This window comes from Bison bison, unplaced genomic scaffold (assembly GCF_000754665.1).
Source record: "Bison bison bison isolate TAMUID 2011002044 unplaced genomic scaffold, Bison_UMD1.0 scf7180017864366, whole genome shotgun sequence".
NCBI lineage: Eukaryota > Metazoa > Chordata > Mammalia > Artiodactyla > Bovidae > Bison > Bison bison.
The window spans coordinates 2,187,074-2,209,274 of record NW_011494938.1 but is presented as its reverse complement, the minus strand read 5'-3'; the positions used below and the strand labels follow the sequence as shown (position 1 = coordinate 2,209,274).

Below are 22,201 nucleotides of genomic sequence, written 5' to 3'. Positions count from 1 at the left end.
CCACTAACCACTAATAACTCATCAAGTACTGTACATGGATTCTTACTACACTTGATCTTAGCCAAAAGGCCGAGAAGCGATTGTACATGGATTCTTTTGGAGAAGAAAACAGAACAGAAATTTTGTGTATATTCTAACATCTTGTATAGATGGTTCCCATTTGCGTTCTCTTTTACAATGGGTTATTTATTTGGCAACTTCATCTAAAATGACTACTTTAAAATAACTAGAGTAATTTCAAGAAGTGGATTAGATGATTCTGCCTTTACTATTGGACTTCCCTGCCTGCAATGCACCCTTTACCTTTAGTATTTTCAGAAAACAGTCTTCCAAAGAAGTCAACAGAAAAAACTCAGCTCATGACTTCTCTAGGATAGGCAAAATCAAGGGGTATTTCTTCCCTCAAGAGTTTATTTAAATTAGACCCAGACCTTTAGCAAACTGATTCCAAGATGTATATATTTATACACACAAACATTACATATACCACTTGGTAAAAACGGTAAAAACAGTTCCTACCTCAGGATCATCATCATCAAAATCATGGTAAGTGGAATGATCTGGATTATTCACTTTATCCAACAGTTCGATTGCCAAAGACCGTGTCAAAGGCTGTGTGACAAATGGGTGCTATAAAAATAAAACAACATAGTACTTATTAGAAGTCTTGATTAAGTGACATCTTACCTCTTGAAAAAAAAGACATTTTTCAGGGCAAAAATAATACCTGCAGTAACTTTTCAGCAGTAGGTCTTTTCTTTGGATTTTTGGTAAGTGCCATTTTCACAAAATGATGAAAACTATTTGACCTAAGAAATTTTGAAAATCAGATTTTAAAATTTCAATTCTGTATTTTGCTCATGACTGTAAAAGTAAATAGCACAAAAATACTTACCACTTCATCTTATCCTTTAGTTTAGGAGGTTGAAAATTGCTTTTTGTCATTAGAAATAATGCTCTGAAAAATCAACAATCATTACACAGCATTTTAAGACTGCATACTTTAGTATAAAACATTAATTCTATTACTACTGTTCCCAAATAAGGTGAAGCAAAACTAAGAATGCTATTTGGTCACGACATGATAAATAGTACTGGGAGGGGGATGGGACCTCAATTTAAGCACAGCATTCTTCAGGTACGACGCACTGACCTCATCGGGTGTAAGTCAAACATAGGAGGCTGCAGCTCAGCAAGTTCTATGGCAGTGATCCCCACCGCCCAGAGATCACACAGCTGATTGTACCCCCCTTTCCTCTCAACAGCTGCGACTTCTGGAGCCATCCTGAAGGAAATATTCCAGAAAAGAAAAAACTGTTTACTGTATTTTAATCTTATTCCCACCAGACACGTGGAACCATCACTGTGTAAGCTGAGGCCTACTTAGACCTTGACATCTGAAAAGTAAGTATGTAGTACTTAATGTGGCTCATATTTCCCAAGATAGCGACATCTCATAAGATGAGATCGTTACATCTTGTAAGACCCTCCCCATCCCAAGCCCCTACTGGTTTCTCATCCATTACTTTGCTAAGTTAGCTATTTAGTATAAAGGTTTATAACAATTTACAAATCTAATAGAGCAACATGTACTAAATTTGTCCAAACCCCAATCTTTCTTCCTCTGTATATGCAAAATTCTATAGAGAAATAACATACTGTAATAAATAATTTATCATTTTAGCTCTTCCTTTTTATATCAATAACTGTCATCTGGTCTCTGACTGTTTTCACTTGACCAAAACTATTTACCAGGGCACCAAGAATCTTGATTTAGTACTTAACTAGTATTTACTATAAACTTAAATGGTGTGTGGAAAGTTATAAAAATGAGGGTCTGCTTTTTTTAAAGAAATGTATTTACTAAGAGGAAAGTTACCTAAATTCAGTAAATTTTTTGTTTCTTTCAACTTTATTGTAGCCTTATTCTATCTCTATAAATCTATATTTTATTAAATACTTACACTGATTTTCAAATATAAAAAATTTCAAATCCTAAGCAGTAGTTCTGAAAATAACTACATGACATAAACACTTCAACTCTTACATATCAAAAGTATGATTTAAAAAAAAAGTATGATTTATCTAGGCGGCCTTACAAGAATGTTTATTTTCCCGGTATTATTTCAGGAAAGTCAAGGAAGTCAGTCAAGTTAACAAAAAAACAATAAAACTCCTTCTAATTTTTTAAACCCTTGATCTTAAGATGGTTTTTAACTTTAAAGTAGCTCTTATGACTATGCAAATTATCATAAGAAAAGTGAATTTTTAAGGGTGACGGTTGTAACTTTATTGATGGCTGTGGAAATGCCCTATAGAGGATGAAGTGCACACAGGCGGCACCTTAACGAGCTCACAGGTGATGCTCCCTCTTCCTCTACAAAAATATGAGTGGCAGATTCCACCCTGTGCACTTCTGCTCCCGCCAATTAGGCTGCATCCTTACCACAGCCAACTGAGTCATCTGTGAACCTGTTTGTTACATTTGTTATTATGAATATGTAATTTAATTAATTATAAAAACTAATTTATTATGAAGGTAAAAAGAATAAGTTGTCATGAAAATGAAAATGTATGCTTTAGAAAAGATTCTTGAAGAAAAGTTTCTAAAGATGAAAAACCAAAAAATCTGGCAAACCAGGCTAAGAACAGGACAGCTGTGAAAGATTAGGAAGGCTACAGACTGCATGATTCCATTTGCATGACACTGGGGGAAAAGGCAAAACTATAGAGACAAAAATTAGAGCAGGTGCTGCCAGAGGCTAGAGATGGGCAAAAATAATTTATGAAAGGGAACAAAAGGAAACTTTCCTGGGTGATGGAAACCTATGTTTCACATTGTGGTGGCATTTTTCACAACCACAGAGTTTCTCAACATTCATAGAATCGTACACCTAATAATGTTACATTCATACCTCAACAAACCTGACTGGCTAGGCTCTCACTAGACTTTAGAGAAACACAAACTAAAAAAACATGGTTCAATTGCATACATCTAACTAGTTATCTGCACAAAGAAAAGGCCTTGATCCTGTATCAGAAGACTGTCCTCAGCCAAAAAAAAAGTACTTACCTTAAATTGAAATAAAATGTTTAAGGTACATGTGCAGTGTATTAATTTTGAGATTTGCCAATATCACAGACTTTTTCGGATTAACTGAAATAACCGCCAACCTTAGTGACAGTGAATGAGAGATTCCGTAAATATTCTACATCCCTAGAGTTTAGGTGGGAAAGACCTGATATGAGAGAGAGTTGAAGGAGAGTCGGAAGAGAATCATGTTAGATTCTGGAGACTGAATGAGAGCTCCTCCAGATGTTTAAAATCAAACTGAGGAGACAGGGTACCTAAAAAGAGTTGTAACAGATAACTCTTTAATCTCTTATTCCTCTCAGAAATCAACCCCAAATAATGAGAACAAAAGGAGAAATATAAACATATCGTCTTTGAAAAATCTAGAAGACATATTTGGACAGAAGTAAAATAATAGTAAATGATGTGGCAAATAGGAGGAAGGACAAATCTAAGAGCGTGTGAAGGAAAAGACAAACGAGCAAGCCAAGAACCCCAGAAATAAGTAAAATTTAATGTAAGCCAATTATCATTTTATTGATGACTAGGTTCCTTCCAACTAGTTGGTTCAAAAAGTTTTGAGCAAGAGAATACTGTGAATAATATAATGTTGAAAAATTTGTCAGAATACGGACTATGAAAATATATATAATATGTGTAGGACCGAGAGTTGAGGGTTTTTGGGGGGCAAAACTTGAACCATCAGGTTTGTACCAGGTCTTCTAAAAGCCACATCAATCTTTAATGCCTTTTCCACTTAATGAAAAATAACATGGTAGAATATTCAATGATTATGTAATTCATCCACAGTGTATATGCCTAAATTACTTGGCCTGTTGATGACCTCCTTAATCTGTTTTACACCATTCAGTCTATTTTTAAATAAACACTGCATACAATAATGATAGAAAAGCAGAAGGTTAAATTATCAGTCAAAATAAAATTACCAATATGGTGTACCAATGAAAGACTTCCGTTTGGCAATCGTAGCTGTTATCTGAGCGGACACCCCAAAATCAGCTATTAAAAAAAGAGAGAAACATTTAGAAAATAAAACTGAAAGTAAAATTAAAGTAACATGAAAAAATTTCAGTAATTATTTTAATTAATTTCATAGAAATGAGACATTCTCAAACATCACTCTAAATTCTTTAAGTGGACTAGCATTAAAATATCACCAAATACGGTGCATGATAGCCATGTGGATTCCCATACATCCCCACGTGAATCAAACGACAACAGAAGTCAAGATCAATAATTTTGATGAAGAAACAACTGAGAGACTCTAACCTGCCAGACTTAATGTTATAATTTCTAATTCCCAGGACCTGAAATTCAAGGAAAGTCGTTGGAAGGGACCTTAAGTAGGAATATATTCCGTTCATTTCCTGCCATACACGTGACAGCTGACATAAAAAAAAAAAACTAAATAAATCTCTACTGGCAAATCTACCATGAAACGACATTGAAACAGACTTTTTCTAAAAATCTTAGAAAATTTAAAAAATCTTTTTGTAAAAATCTTACATTCTAATACCAATATCAATCACTATCAAGAAATGTATCTTTGTGTCAGTTTATTTTTATGTTGCTATTTAAGTATGTTGAATTCTGTATTTTCTAGTTTTTTAATGAATGATTTATAAATCTTTACAAACTAAGATATATATTATATACATAGGAGGTCTCTAAGGCACATAATATTCACACAAAACATTAAATTGCAGATGGAAACTGTTCACTAAGCCATCAATAGATAGCTGCTTTTCTCATATATAGAGGTGACTTAGGAAATTTTTTTTATGCAAATTATTGTACTTTCAAATTTGCTTAGTCCTAATGTAGGCTATAGATCAAAATAGTTTTATCTTATTTTTAGAAAATAAATATTTGAATTTTGATTTTATAGTGGCAGGCAGTTCAAAATAATCGTTTCAAACCTAACAGACACAGTTTTATAAAGTTACTATATTGTACATGTTTTCTATCTTAAACTTCCAAATTAAGTTAAAATTTAGGTTTTGAACTGCTTTAATCATAAGGTGACAACCAAAAGTTACAAAATAAAAGCCCATTTAGCATCTAAATCGCATTCTTATGTAAGTTAATACTGTGTTTTATTTTAAAAGCTTACGTAAGTAGGTAGGATTTTTGGCCTTATTGATTTTTTGCTTTTTGGTTACAAGGTAATTTTATACAGATTTCTTACTAGAAGTCCCATTTCTTTAGGGTTAGAGGTGAAAGAATTTTCAAGGTATATTATTTCACTATTCATTATATCATCAATCATTATTTATAACAAATCTGTCATATATGAAGGACAAATCTGATTCCCATTAAGAGAAGAGGAAACAGATACAGAGAGATTATATATGTTATGTCCTGCAACGAAAATTTCTGCCTAAAAATATATAGACACTGCTGAAAGGGGAAACCTAATCCTACAGAGTAAAACAAACTTACTATGCTTTGAAATAAATTTGTGTAAGTGATGAAACTCAAATTTACTTACCTAATTTTACATGACCATTATCCGTTAATAGAATGTTAGCTCCCTTCAAAGTGAGAACATTTTAGTTAAAGTAGGAAACATTTTATCAGACCGCACATATAATACATTAAACATACACATTTAAAATAACAAATGGCAGCCTCAGACCTAGAAATACTTATGATTTAAAGTATGCCCAATTAAAATGTTAAATAGAAATACTGCCTCTATAGGCTGCACCCGCCTCCTCCCTGGGCAACTTTTAAATGAGAAAGCAAAAGTAAGCAGCCTGTATGGTTCAGGATGCAATCAATTATATAAGAGTAAGTTTGGGGAAAAAATATCAGGAAATCCCTTCCCACACCCCAGAGAGGAAGAAATAACCAAAATCTGCACCCCCTGATATTACTGCAGCTCTAAGAAGAAATGGGAGAGATGAGAAAAAGGAAAGAAAACTAGAGTAGTGATTTCAACTTGAATTAGGCCCTAGCAATCTAGACTTTTGCAAAGTCTTCGATTTGTTCTCTCCAGATTAAATTTTTTTAATTACCGTTTATATCATGTCACCTGTAGTTATGATGCTTCCTTCCTTCCATTCATCCATCCATCTACACACCCATTTATCCCTCTCTCCCTGAGAGACTACCAGCAACCAGACGCTATTTTAAGCTCTGGGGTTATAGTAACAAAAAAGTTACAGCTCTCATGGAGCTTACATCCAAGTAGGAATGAAAGAAAATCTAAAAATGAACACACACACACACACACACACACACTACACGAATGAATGAATGAACCAACAAATGGTTCAAAGACAGACAGAGGTAAGTACTCTGAAGATAAAGCTGAAGAAAAGTCCTCTCTAAGGCAGTGGTAATTACACAGAGATTCAGATGAAGAGAGGGTAAGAGTCATGCTAAAATCTAGAACATTTCAGTAACAGCAAAGTCCTGGGACCAGAATGAACTTGATATGTTCCAGGAACTGCAAGTTTAGTCTGGTTAGAACAGAATGAGTAAAACGAAGAGACGTGTGAAATGAGGTCAGAGAGGAAAGCAGGGGCCATATCATGCATAACTTTAATGGTCATGTTAAAAAATCTGAATATATATGGAGTATCACGGGAAGCCAATGGTAGTTTATAAGCAGAAGGGTGACAAGATCTGAGTTTAAAAGGTCACTTTGGTTGTGAGGTAGAGAACTTCCTTTGGACCACTCAAGAATGGGAGCAAGAAGACCAGTTAGAAGGCTATTCCATAAGTCCAGGTGAGATATAATAGCGACTTAGACAGGGGAGAAATAGTGGCAATGGCCAGAATCTACCTAATCAGGCCCAAACTCTGGAGTCCAGCACACAAGTTTTTGCATAATGGAGCACCAAACCTCCTGGCCAACCTGATCTCTTAACACTCTCCTACATTTTCTTCTCTTCAATCTGTAAGATGCGGACTTGACAATCCCTGAAATGACCCCAAAATTCTGATCTCTGTATCTTTGCCCACACTGTTCCCTCTGCTTAGAAAGCAGTCCAACCTCCAACAAAAATCTATCACTTCTTCCAGATCACTGAAGTGCCAATGACAGAATCTTTCTTGATTTACTTATCTTCTTAGGATCCCTCCTACCTTTGTATCCAAGGCTCTTTTGTCTTTTAAGTGGCTTACAAACCATACTTAAAGCAGAGGATCTCAGCAGGTGATCTGAGAGTCCACTGAAATTTCATGCACAATTTGAAGGCATGTGCATAAGGGTATTTTCTGAGAAGAGAGTCCATGGCTTTCATCAGAGACTCAAAGAATATGTGATCCACCCCTCCTCCTAAAAGGGCTAGAACCCTTCTGTAAGAGAAAACCTCAGGAAACAGAAGGGGGAATGAAAAAGCAGGAGGTAAGGTGGATGAGAAAGAAGAAAGGAGATGTCAGTTATCTTTGGAAATAAGCTGAGTCCTACCATCGGGGTGTTTTGCCAAGCATGTATGGGGCACCTGCTCTCCCCTGCCAATTAAAGACTAGCAGAAAAGGTCAAGGTTTAACTTACCCATCTTGATACATTATTAAAGACAGTTCCTTAAGACTGCCAAAATTAACTAAACATCTTACAGAAAAAAACCTGAACAAACATTTTGGCCAGCCAGAAACTTCCTAAAGTCTGTAAATTAATGGAAGTTATGGACCTAATTTACATTTTATAAATAAATAACCACAAACAAGATAAAATGTGTTATTAAAACATGAATCCACAATTGTACTCTTTAAAAGGCATGAATTTGATGGTATGTAAACTGTATCTCAATAGAGCTGCTATAAAAAAATAATGAAAATCTTCAAAGTATCACTCAACTTTATTATAGTAACATATTAAGACAATAAATTCATTAAATAGAATAATTGAGACAATTTTGCTCAGTTTGATCAGAATATTTTAAGAAGAAGAAGAGGGCCATTAAATAAACATATGATATATACCTTTATATCTCTGTGCATTTTTCCTTTACTGTGAAGATAGTATAATCCCTGGAGTTTCAAAAAAAAAGTCAGAAACAGTAGTAAGACTTTACTACAAAAAACACTCTAGGATTTAAAGTGGTTAACTGAGTAGTAGTCTCTCTTACTTATTTACTCATCACAGAAAGCTCTAGGGATAATCACTTTATTTTACTGGAATATCCAAAAAGATAAAAGAATCAAGAAAATGAAAGGGGCAGAGCTCACTCTGAACTGCTAATTTTCCTAAGACAAATAATTTTCACTAAACTCTGCTCAGTTTGAAATAACATTTTAAAAATAAATATCCAATTAGTATCAGAATGAGTTTCAATTTCATAAGAGCATTTAATTTTCAAGACTTTCTTTGGTACTAACAGATATATAAAAATAAATAAGTAAATACAATTTTAGGAGGTATATTATCATACTAAAGCTTTAAATAGTTTATTTGCAAATATAATGTACAAATTCAAGAATTTTCCAAACTGGAATATTTAATCCTTATTCTACTTAACAGCTTATGCACAGTAATCAAACATTTAGTTTAATAAAGAACATTACTTTTCAATTAGCATTGAATTTACCTGTAGTGTTTCTCTGCTAACATACGCTATTTGCAGTTCTGAGAGAGGTCCCGTTACTATGAGAGGAGAAAATTAATGTTAATAAAATTACTCGAAGTGTGTTTTTTCAATAAAAGACAAAGTTGTTAAAGTTCCACTAAGCAACAGACTTAATATATTTAAGCTCTACTAAAATGTAAGGTCCATGAGGGCAGGAATTTAAAAAATCTGATTTGCTCATTGTATCCCCAGTGTTTAGAACAGTGCCCGGCATGGAAAGGCTACTGAGTAAATGTTCACAGAATAAATAAAACAGTGAAATAGTCAATGAAATTAATTTACATTTTCATTTTTTACACCTGATCATAACACCTCTTAAATGTTAAAGAAAGCACAGCCAAGATGTCTAACTAGTTTTTATTAAAACTTTTTTTAAAAAAACTGACATAACATGTATTATTGGCTAAGTTAAAAACAATACTTTTCCCCTAAAATTATTTGCTTTATAGATATAAAAGTACACATGTTCACTATAAAAAATTTCAGTCAACAGAGATAGGTCTCTTCCTGATCCAAACCACTATTACCCAATAATAAACAAAATCAACAGTGTGGCCTGTCTCTACCAGATGACTTTATGCACAGATGTTTCATACAGTGCAGGTAGGCAGTGCACACACACAGAAACATAAATGGAACCATACTACACAGACAGTTCTGGGACTTTTTCACTTATCACGACATCTTTCCATCTCTCTCTCTCTATATATATATAGAGAGAGATACAGTTTAATCATATTGTAATATTTGAATAGTATTTCCTCTGTGTGCATCTGCTATGAAAAACTATGAAAAACATTCAAACAGTTTTTTTCTTTTTCACTATTAAATCACTTTAGAATATAAGAAGTAAGTTAGGTAGGAGAAACTATTCCAGAAATTGAATTAAATCCCAACGATGAAATCATATACTAGATAGTGATCTCCCACTTACACAAACTTAAAACGTTTTGTAAAAATGTGTAGTTCAGACTACTTGTATTTTACAACTGTGGGAGACAAGAATCTATTTCACTTAGATTCTTTTAGGGACAAGGATAAATTTCAACGTCTGAGGATAAACCATATAGTAACTAATTTCTGTGGTTTGTAAGCCTATTCTCATCCAGTAAGAAAGGCCTTCTTGACAAGTCTGTTCCCACAATATGACAAATAACATAACTTGAAAACCCTGAAAGTAACACCAGGTAAACATTTTAAAATAATTTTTAAAATGTCTAGCTAAGCTTATAAATAGTAAGAGACTTGCTCAGAAGCCAAAAGTAAAAAGAGAAATGAAATGAAAAGCAGAATGGTGAAAATATCAAATATTCTAGCTGTCTCTGAGGAGAAGGCCAATCTTAATAAGCTAGGGCTTTAGTTTTATCCCCTACATGGGCACAGAAGAAAAGGTTATAGGCCTGCAAAGGAAGAGTTAAAACAAACACCCACATAAAACCAGAATCCTCAAAGGGCTACATCTTCATTAAAATAGCAGATAAGCACCAGGAGATGACTAGGGATGTGTCATGGCCTGGGATCTGGACAGGGGAAAAAGATATCTTCTCTTGGATTCATAAGGTCGCTTCTTCACTGAGGTTTAGAGTTCAAATATATATCGAAAACAATGAGGCCATTGGAGCCCTGGGGAAAAGAATCCAATATTGTTGAAAGGACACTCTTTAAAGTCATATGGAACTCCCACTGAAGATGATCTCAAAATTATGAAATGAATGAGAAAAAAATTCAACATAAATATTTAAAAGAGTGTAGAAACTTGTTAAAGAACAACATCAAACAGAAAGAAAAATGTTCAATGAAAAACAGAGACCAAAAAATCTATTATGTTGCAACAGTATAAAGTTCTAATGTTAGTTCTGCAAAGAAAAGTAAACAAAAGGAGAGAAGAAGGATTTGCCCCATTGCCCCCAGCCAAGTGGTCAAAAATATGTCCATGAATTCTTTGATACAGCCCCCTTAAGAGTGGCAACTTCATTCCCTTCCTGAGAGTGGGCTGGACAAAATGACTTGCTTCTAAAGAACAAACTGTAACGGTAGTGACAGAATACAACTTCTAAGACTACACCATAAAAAGCCTATGGCTTCTTCCTTGCTCTTTGGGATCATTTCCTCTGGGAGAAATCAGCTGCCATCCTATGAACAGACTCAAGCTGTCCTATGGTGAAATCTACATGGTAACGAACTGAGACCTCCTGCTAATACTGATGTAAGTGAATTATCTAGAAAGTAAATCCTTCAACCTTAGTCAAGCCTTCAGATGACTACAGTTCCAGACAAGAGTTTGACTACAACTTCATCAGTGACCATGAACTAAAATCACCCATTTTAGCAGACATTTGGTTCTTCCTAAAACCTCCATAAGACTTTCGATCCACACTGAAAGGATCTTGGTATTTGTTGATATTTGGTCCTGCCCACAATGTCCTCAAGGCATTTGGTCCATGCTAGAAGATGACTGATATCAAGTCCTGTATAAAACCATGTGGCATGAACCAAACACGCTCACTGCACAGGACCAAACTGCAAGGACTTTCAGCATGGACCAAATGTCTTACGCATGTTTTGGCCTGTCCTGCAAGGCAAATCACCCAATTAAGCCACTCTTAATTCTTGACCCTTAGTAACTGTGAGATAACAAACGTTTGTTTTAAGACAATGAATTTTAAGATCACCGTTGCACAGCAACAGATAACTAATATGGTTCACCTTTTAAGAAGATTTAAATGTAAGAAAAATCACACTGAGTAGATGATGGAATTAAGGACAGTAAGAAAAAATATAAAAATTCACTTAATGGTGCTTCAGAAATAAACAGAAATAATTTTTTAAAAGCTGCTTTAATAAAAAAAATTGCATAATGGATCAAAATATAATTTGTATATGCCAGCAAAGCAACAAACAAAAACCCCATAAGCACTGTGGTTATTAGAAAAGTAGAACATCTCTCTGACCAACGAAGGTAATCCAGCGTATTTTATACTACTCCCAATGGAATGACAACACGATGAAAGAGAGAGAGAGGAGGAAACAGACACACGCACACACAGAGAAATGGAAGTACACGTCTTATATGGTTATGTGAGTAGACAGCACTGTAGACCGCAGCGAAAGAGAACTATACATTGCCATGAGGAGGCTATTCGAAAGAAACCTAGGTGAAATCAAAGGAGTGAATGCAGAGAAAGAGGGTTTGGAGCTGTGTATAAGCATGTATATTCTCAGCATGTATGTCTGACAGCACGCAAGTTAATACAAGATTATTTCTTCCATAGATTCTTCATAAACAGATCAGTACCAACAAATTTATATTACTATGTTATTTCCATCAGAAGGTTGATATGGAAAGATAACATGACAACCTATTTCTGTAACAACTGTCTTTCTTGCTTCCTAATGAAGAAAGCAGAATCAGACATCTAAGACCAATCATATATATCTGATGAAATTATGAAGCAATCTAAGACCAAAAAATAAGTATGCTTCAAAAACTAAAGATGCAAAAGAACAGATGAAAAATTACAAGACAAGAATAAGACAAAAAATTGAAAGAGACCTGAAACAGAATCAATTTTGGAAATGAAAAATACAGTCACCAAAAATTAAAACCTAATGGATGTACTTATCACATGTGTACAATCAGTGAACCAGAAGATGGCTATGAGTATCCTCAGTGTTCTGAGGGACTAAAAACTGGAAAATATGAAGGTGACTTTAAGAGACATGGAATGGAAATTCTAGAAGGAGCAATCAGAGAAACTGAAGGAGAATCTATTTGAATAGACAGTAATTAACCATTGTCAGATTTGATAAAAGAACTAAAATCTCATACGTAAGCACTTTAAGTCCCAAGCAGGAAAAGTAATCTACACTTAGATACTAGAAACACCAAAAATGAAGAGAAAAATCTTAAAAGCAATTAGAAAGAAAGGAAGATTACCTGCAAAGGATCAATAGTTAGCAGAAGGTACCAACAACTACACAAACTAGAAGACAATGGGCCAGTATCTTTGAAATGCTGACAGAAAACATCTGTTAGTGGAGAAAATGTGCCTATGTCTGCTTAATCTATCATTTAAGAATGAGGATCAAAGACTGAGTTTACCACCAGGAGACTTAGTTGAAAAAACTTAAGAAAGAAGGAAATTAAATCAATAAGTAACACAGTAGAGAAATTAGTCCAAATGAAGACAATAAAAGGGAAAATAGCTTTTAAAATTTATAACCAACTTCCAGAAACACTATGTTCTGTAATGCAAATGGTGCCAAATATTTTTCAATTTTCACTGAACCTTTGACATCAAAATGTTATTAATAAAAAGGAAAAAATTATCAAATAGAAAGAATAGCCAAACTTAATAAAAAATATTCTCAGAAAATAAGTAACTTTTCATAAAGCAGAAATACTCAATATTCTCATGTTTTTCCTTCTGACCTTTTTTTTTTTTTTTAAGTTCCCTGACCAGGGATCGAACCCATGTCCCCTGCAGTAGAAGCAATGAGTCCTAGCCACTAGACTACCCGGTAAGTCCCTCTTTCTGGCTTTCGAGGCTTTCTGGATCTGATCCCAGACACACCCCAGACATTGAGAGTGATCTTGAACCACACCTTCATGTCACCGTGCTGCTGCTTCACCCCCAGGAGCGCACATCTCCCTCTTCTTTGTACCCAAAGTTCACCAATCTTTTAAAGACCAATTTAAAGCCCACTTTCTTCATTATACCTTCTAAAGCACTTCTGGAAAATCTATCATTTCCTGTTTCCTATTCCAACTGAACTAACTATATATAAAATGCCTTCTTTAGAATTAGCAAATAATTCCACTGCATGAAGCTTTCTAACTTAGAAAGCAAATGCTCCTTTCGCCTGTATATATCTTAAATTTCCTTATGTATCCATACAGTATAATGATAAACCATACTTTCCACAAAACACTGATGTTTAATATAGTAAATAACTGCATTTTAAGAAAGTCTACTTAATCTCTTTAACATACAACTTTTGGTCTTACCATGATAAATATCCTGTAAGGAACCACCTCCGCAAAATTCCATGCAAATCCAAAGTTTATCTCGCCTATAAAAAGAAAATAAGCATTATCACATTTTCATGATTAAAACTACTTGAAGTAACAAGTATTGGAAGGCTGTATGTTAATACCTTGAAAAACCACATAAATGCAATGTGCTATTTGAGAGAGAAGCTAATCTCTAAGAGTAAACGAATCTTCGATACTTACGTGCTACTGTAACTCAACCTAAGGTTTTAATTCTTAAAATACACCTTTTGCAGGATATAAAGATGTCATCCAGCACATTCAAATGAGAGAAAATGTCCCTTTAGTTAAAAACTTCCCTTCCATCAGTTATCCATCTACCTTATGACTGTATTATAAAAGTTAAATGCTAATTAGAAGGTTCATACCAAAAATTATATAGAAAATTTATCACATAGAATAGCAATACATCTTAAACTACATCACTTTGATGGTGCTCTTATCAACAAAACAGACAAAATGTAAATTTTACCCTCATATCTAGACTCAACAAAGATCTTTCAAAAATAACCTTTGTTAAAAATTTATCACTTAGAACAAAAGAAAAGAAAAAAAAACTATCACTCACTTGTCTTTAGTAGAATTTCTCTCTCACATTTACATTATAAGACAGCATAATCATAAGTCACAGGAGAAATAATTAGCAAAGAAATAATTGCTTATTCCTTTGTTCATTCCTTTGTTGAATCATTAATTACTTCATCTCAAAACGTACCAGGAAATGTACTATTCTTGGGGGCCAGAGATGAGCAAGCTCAGTCTAACACAGAAGATTCTGCCTTCATAATAGAGACATAATAGAGACATATGTCTGTCTCTCTCGCCCCTGTATCGATAGTGCCTAAGTATCCAGCAAATGAGTATTTATTCCATAAATGAATGAATACATGAGTGAGTGAAAGAATAAACAAATTGATTAGATCCAGGGTCAGCAAACTATGGCCAGTGGGCCAAATCTAACCTGCTGCCTGATTCTGCACAGACCAGGAATTATGAATGGTTTTCATATTTTTAAATGGTTGGGGGAGGGTTGTCAAAAGAAGATTTCTTGACATGACAATTATGTGAAATTCAAATTTTAGTGTCCATGTAAAGTTTTACTGGAACATAGTCAAACTTGTTCACTTACATATTATCTGTGGCTGATTTTTGTACTAAAAGCAATGGTGAGCTATTGTGATAGAGAGAAACACACAAAATCCACAAAACTTAAATGGTTTACTATATGGTCATTTAAAGAAAAGGTCTGGTGACCCCTTGACAGAATTATAGTTTGATTAATGGACAATCCGGCCTTGTGTAAGTTCTGCAAGAACCTAGAGGTAAAAAAACTAGCAAAGTTAAGGGATATTTAAGAGAGGAAAAAACATTTGAGTTGGGTCTTGAAGTTAAAGTAGGAACTCACTGCCAAGAGACATGGAAAAGGTCTGTGCAAAAGAATGAAAATCTGAAAGAAGACCCACATTTGAGAGACTGTGGATGATTTAGCATGAGCTGAATTCAGGCTACCTGAAGAGAGAGTGCAAGACATGAAGCTAGAATGGGCTGAGGTCATACTGTAAAACAACGGTCTGTTTGTGGATGCCTTGGTTTAGTTCCCTTCACCTGGAAGGTCTCTAGTTTGTCAGTGTCTCTTAAAACGTGGCACCCAGAGTTAAGTACTATTCAGAGTACAGCACGTGAAAAGTGAAAGGCGCTCAGGCGTGTCTGACTCTGCGAAATTCTCCAGGCCAGAATACTGGGGTGGGAAGCCTTTCCCTTCTCCAGGGCATCTTCCCACCCCAGGTCTCCCACATTGTAGGCAGATTCTTTACCAGCTGAGCCACAAGGGAAGCCCTCAGAGTAGTACATGAACAGTATACTAACAAGTGGATACGTATGGCAGTGCTGGTGTGATGAAGCAGACCTGAGAGCTGAGCTGACCTGGTTGGGTACGATGGACCATGGACCATGTAACAAGCGAACACAAACTATTAAAGAGTGTGGTCAGCAAACAAGAGTACAAACTGCCATGATTCTACAAAGTTGGAGAGAGTGAAGCCCAGGGAAAGAAATCAGGACCTCACATTTACAGGTGGTCCACGCACCAACGAAACTGAGACATGGCAGCTGATGGTAAAGTATGACCTAGCTGGGCTTCTTAAGTGGCTCAGTGGTAAAGAATTCACTTGCCAATGCAGTACACGTGGGTTTGATCCCTGGGTTGGGAAGATCGCCAGGAGAAGGAAATGGCAACCTACTCCAGTATTCTTGCCTGAGAAAGCCCATGGACACAGGAGCCTAGTAGGATACAGTCCATGGGATCACAAAGAATCAGACATGACTTAGCCACTAAACAACAAGTGAGGTTACTAATGAGCTTATGCTATGCTATGCTAAGTCACTTCAGTCGTGTTCGACTCTGTGTGACCCCATAGACGGCAGCCCACCAGGCTTCCCGTCCCTGGGATTCTCAAGGCAAGAACAATGGAGTGGGTTGCCATTACCTTCTCCAATGCATGAAAGTGAAAGGAGAAAGTGAAGTCGCTCAGTCGTGTCCGACTCTTCGCGACCCCATGGACTGCAGCCTACCAGGCTCCTCCGTCCATGGGATTTTCCAGGCAAGAGTACTGGAGTGGGGTGCCATTGCCTTCTCCACTAATGAGCTTAAGAAGTAATTTTTCCACTGGTGACATGAATAGCTATGTATACTGCTCAGAATTACCACCTGGCACCTCTCTGCACCTTTGGTTGCACAGAGAGGTGTAAGGCTCAGGCAAGTCCATCAACTAATATTCTTTGAAATGATGCTTAGACTATAATTCAATATGTATAATGCAGGATTTCATAGCCTGATCTCTCTAGACTGAATCCTTTCTTTAGGACAATGGTTTTCAAAGTATGGTCTGGGGCCCTCTAAGAGTGCCAGAGATCCTTTCAGTGGGTCAGCAAGGTTAAACCCATTTTCATAACAACACTAAAAATCACTTGCCCTTTGCACTCTTTTTTGAGAATACAGTGGAGTCTTCCAGAGGCTGCAGAAGTGAGATGATGATGTAAGTCCTCTGATGGCTACTGGGATATGTGCTTATGTATTCTTGTTTCAAATGCGTCTCAATTTTATCTCTAATATAGTAAGTATCAATAGATATGATCCATAGAAACCAAAACTCTTTGGGGTACTCAATAATTTTTAAGAGTGCAGAAAAAAATGAGCTTTCAGACCAAAATGTTTTGAGAACTACGGCTCTAAAATATTTTCACATCTGTTGCACATGAATCTGATGTAAAATTCCTGTTGCAAGTGATTATGCAAACAGGCAGCAGGGACTTCTCACACCTTACAAAAACTGGCTGAACGGTTGTTCTGGGATCTGCTTAGGATAAACAGAAATAACATGTAAACTGCTTAGTAAAGGACCTCGAATTTAATAAGCCCAATAAACGTTAAGCCATTTCTACTTCTTTTCTTATATTTCATCTTGTTGGGCAGTTATTTACACTGCTTACAATGCTCCTAGAACTCAGAGAACGTGTAAATAGATAAAACTGCCCTTTTCTAAGAGGAAAAAAAAATAGAAGAGAGATGGGATTGATTTGATGTAACTTCTTACTAAAGTTGTGTTAATCACCACTTCCTTCTTGTAAGTGCTAATTATGTGATTAATTATCTTAGATGCTTGTTGGGGACAGATGACCGACAAGTTTAACAGTCTGTATTTTCTAGAAATCACCTTTTCCTTTCCGAATTGGTCAATGTGATCACTGATCTTTTGACATCTCTCCTTTTCGTCAAAAGGCACTCACTGACAGTGGATGGCCATCGTGTCTGCTATATTTTCAGTACAGTAATGAGATATACTTTATATAAATCTAAAAAGGCTTGGATTCAGGTAGTGTCTAGTGTTCTGTAATTATCTACTCATCTATCTGTGCTTTAATTCCTTCTTAATAATGCTTTTCCTACTCTTGCTACTTTGAAAACAATTCTCCTTTAGTAAGGAAAACGGATGTAGGAAATGAGTTCTCTACTTTTTAACATATTTCAGTATCACACCATCCTCTCCTTGAAGTTGGTCTACTCCTTTGCCTACCTTGCTTAAAAGTACAATTTTCTCTTCATTCTATGTGAAATGACTTTCCAACTTGGGGAAAAAATTGTAATAATACATTTAAAATTTTACTTTCCAAGAGGTATAAAATACTTCACCTTTATAACTCTCTATTTAGTTAACTCTGCTATTATAAAAAATGTTTGAATATTCTGAGTTTATTAGAAAAATGACTTCCATCTGTTCCATGAATGTCCCTCTTGTGATGGTGAATCTTCATTTGCTTTTGGTCATTCACCAAGCCATCTGTCTAACAGGAAAGAACTTGAATCACATTAGTCCACTTTATGCAGGCCAATAAATTATAAAATCTTTGTCCCTGGGTATTTGGGACTGAAATACAATTAATCACTGAGGTAAATATATGTGTCTCTTAATTCCCTGACTCAACAAATCCTTAGAATTCTTCTTTCTTATCCTCTAAAATCACTGTTCTATTTGACAAGGAATAGAAAAATAAATAGGGGCAAAATTCACTATTCTCACCTTCTAGTTCGGTGTTTACTAGAATATATATTTCACTGAAGAGTTTATCATTTCTATCAATACAACATACCTTTTAACCTTCCCACACCAATTGAACAAACTAAGCATAATTATTTATATATTTTGCCCAAATATAAAAATATTTTAAAAGAAAAAATGTGAGCATGATCACCAAGGATAAACAGCTCTTGAATGTCTGCTACAAACGGGCACACCAAGTCGTTCCTCCCACCCCATGCGAAAAATGTAAAGTTCACTAACTGCTGGGCGTTTTAATTTAGGATGACTTATTTTAATGTGAGCTGAATTTAAAATGTTTTGGTTCATTTTTAAACATATGCAAAAAAAAAAAAAATGACTGCCTTTTGTATATGGAACCCATCCACCTGCTTCCCCTTTAACAATGAGGGGTAGCTATGTATTCAGGGGATACAAGGTGACCTATTTCTCTGTAATTCTACCTAACAAGCCCCAGTTTGGCATAATATCTGACCAAGAATGGACCATAGGACAGCAGCTCTATGTGAAGCACGCTCCCTCAAAGTTAACGGCTGGACAGTGAAATGAGTTTTATAAATGTCATATATTAACCTTCTCTTGGAAATTAACAATGCCACTGATATTTAAAGGGCTCTGAGAAAACCAGTGGGGTTGGGGGAGACAGAGTACAAGGAGAAATGGAAGGAAGAGATGCAGGAAAGGGAGGAAAGGGTGGGGAAACGAGGACGAAGAGAAGAAAAGGGGGAGGAGAGGAGACGGAAAAAGCTGGGAAGGGGAGAAGGGAGAGCAGGAAGAGGAGAACAAACAGCAGAAGGCGCGAGGGAAGACAAAGATAAAGAGGAAATACAAATTCTCTGATTTGCTTCGCCCCCAAATTATTTTTTCCATAAACCCACATATGAGCACCCCTCAAAACAAATGTTCGGTAGAAATACCTGAGCAATACTGGTATAATAAAGTACCTTGTAAGGTAGTTCCATCAAATCTCTCACACTTAAAGAGGACTATTAGGGATTACCCGGTGAAATTCGAATGAAATATCTTAGTTTAACTGATAGTTTTGTATTAATGCTAATTTCTTAAGTTTTGACAAATGTCCCAGGGTTATGCAAGATGTTAATATCAGATAAAGCTGAGGGAACTCTTTGTACTATCTTGGCAACTTTTATGTAAATCGAACATATTCCAAAATTAAGTTTCTTTTTTTAAAAAAAGATGTGTGTGCTAGTCGTTTCAGTCATGTCTGACTCTTTGCGACCGCATGGACTGTAGCCTGCCAGGTTCCTCTGTCTCTTTCTCCAGGCGAGAATACTGGAGTGGATTGCCATGTTCTGCTCTAAAAAAGAGTAACTAGGTATAAATTAAAATGACTTAACTGTAATTTTAATTTTCATAGTGTGAACATTCAAAAAGGCATTTTTAGTTAAGATTCTGTGGTTTCCCTGGCAAGTCCTCTCTCTGGCTCTAGAAAAAAAATTTCTTCCACTTTCTGTACAACTCAAGAGACTACCATCTCTTTCTTGGATTACTGTAATAAATATACTGTATAAAATTAACTGACTCCTTGTCTTACTCTCCTTCACTCCAAGTTCCTCCCCCACAGAATATACTATCTCTGAGTTAAAGCCTTCCAACAAATATGCTCTACACTTATAGCTCTTAATTAAGGCATAAAAGGTTTCTTTCTTTGCCTAAATCTCCTCGGCCTTACCTTCTGAACTACACCCTTTCCCCTTAAGCTTTAATGTGAGATTGTTAGCTGTCTCCTGAACACTTCATGATTTTTTCATGCATGCATTTCCTTTGTCAGAAATTATAATCTTCTATACACATGCACACACCACAGTAAATGCTTACTAACCCTTTAACACCATTTGGGAATCATATCATTCAAAGAGCTCTCTCTGATTCGCTTTAGCAAAATCAGATACTCTACCATCTTTACCACTTTGTAACTGACATCAAAATGATTACTGTACTTAGCATATTGTGTGTCAGTCATTTCTGACTCTTTGCAACCCAATAGCCTGTAGCCCACCAGTCTCCTCTGTCCATGGGATTTTTCAGGCAAGAATACTGGAGTGGGTTGTCATGCCCTTCTCCAGGAGATCTTCCTAACCCAGGGATTGAACCCAGGTCTCTGATGTCTCCTGCACTGGCAGGCAGGTTGTTTACCACTAGCGCCACCTGGAGGGCCTCACCTAGCATGCTGCTGCCGCTGCTGCTAAATAGCTTCAGTCGTGTCCGACTCTGTGCGACCCCATAGTCGGCAGCCCACCAGGCTCCTCCATCTCTGGGATTCTCCAGGCAAGAACACTGGAGTGGGTTGCCATTTCCTTCTCCAATGCATGAAAGTGAAAAGTGAAAGTGAAGTCACTCAGTCGTGTCCACCTAGCATATCATGTTGCAATTATTTGCTCATGTTTGTTTTTTCTATTCGATAATAAGCTCCTTAAAGGCAAGGGCTGTTTTATCTATCTTAACATCTCCAGAAATCAATACAGCACTCCAGACATTCTAAGAAATAATATAAAAACACTCTGTAAGTGGTGGTGATTTAGAAGTATATTATTACTGTAAATTAAATTATGTTCAAGTACGTTAGATTTCAAAGGTTTAAAATATCTCATCATCTAAATAAAATTGTTTTTACAAATCTGGCTTTGATCCTCCAAAGGCTTATCTTTTGAGGAGCACTTGCTGTTATTCAAAGGATACGCTGGGCTAAGGAAAGCTCAGAAGCAATCTGAAGTCAAAATCATAATTTGCTTAAAAGAAACAATAGTTAAAAGAAGCTTAAAAGAAGTTCTTCTAGGAATAAAGAATAGGCCTATAAGTGATTTAAATCTGTTGTTTTATAAATATATACACAGAAATACATAGATAAATATATATACGAAACCAGGACTATTTACTTTAAATTTCCAAAGAAATGTTTTATATAGTCAGCTGTTATTGCATAGTATGTATAATTAGGCACTCAATAAACACAGGCCTTTAAAATATTTTTTAAAATTTTGTATTGGAGCATAGTTAATTAGTTTTGAATTAGCTTCAGGTGTAGAGCAAAGTGATTCAGCTGTACATATATATATATTTATTTAATAAACATGAATCTGAGCAAACTCTGGGAGACAGTGGACAGGGAAGCCTGGTGTGCTTCAGTCCACAGGGATATAAAGAATCGGACATGACTCAGTGACTGAAAAAGAACAATAACAATTCTTTTTCAAATTCTTTTCCCATTTATGCTATTACGGAATACTGAGTAAAGTTCTATGTGTTTTATAGTAGGTCCTTGTTGGAATAAACACAGGCTTTTAAGGATATTGAAGAGCAAATAAGGAAGGAACCATCAAGAATATTAGGCTCCTGTTTTATAGGAGGCTCAGTCTTGAGATTTCCTTGGGAAATAATCATAGCTCACTATAATCCTATTATAAAATATGCTTCTGAAATTAATTATATGCTGGTCGTCTATTCAGTAAATTCAAGGGTTAAGTGTAATTTTCTGGAGGGGAAATTTATTAACAAACTACATTAGTTCAATTTCCTCATTTTTTGGCCTAAATTTGTTATACTAGGCTACAATGGCAACAAGATAGAAGAATGTCACTAAGAACAATATATATTTTAGAGGGCTTGTATCAAGTTCAAGCAAACAAGCTCCTTGCCTTCTGTAAAATCATTCAGTAATGAGAAAGAATCCAAGAAACCATGTTTCCTTGGAGACTAAATCTGTCCTTTCTGGACGATGTAATGTTGCTGCTGCTGCTAAGTCGCTTCAGTCGTGTCCAACTCTGTGCGACCCCATAGACGGCAGTCCACCAGGCTCCCCCGTCCCTGGGATTCTCCAGGCAAGAACACTGGAGTGGGTTGCCATTTCCTTCTCCAATGC

General features: G+C 35.8%; 1 protein-coding gene across 5 annotated transcripts in view; it reads right to left on the bottom strand.

Moving 5' to 3' along the window:
- MAP4K3 (mitogen-activated protein kinase kinase kinase kinase 3) overlaps positions 1-22,201 on the bottom strand; it is a 124,899-nt gene that overhangs the window by 65,301 nt on the left and 37,397 nt on the right. For all 5 annotated transcript variants that reach the window (XM_010855562.1, XM_010855564.1, XM_010855563.1 and 2 more), the window contains exons 3-11: positions 13,682-13,746; positions 8,635-8,690; positions 8,030-8,077; positions 5,586-5,628; positions 4,021-4,093; positions 1,154-1,285; positions 896-958; positions 728-809; positions 520-630 (exon numbers count right to left, since the gene is read on the bottom strand). In XM_010855562.1, the coding sequence (XP_010853864.1) occupies positions 520-630; positions 728-809; positions 896-958; positions 1,154-1,285; positions 4,021-4,093; positions 5,586-5,628; positions 8,030-8,077; positions 8,635-8,690; positions 13,682-13,746 (673 nt within the window). The remainder of the gene's footprint in view (positions 1-519; positions 631-727; positions 810-895; positions 959-1,153; positions 1,286-4,020; positions 4,094-5,585; positions 5,629-8,029; positions 8,078-8,634; positions 8,691-13,681; positions 13,747-22,201) is intronic.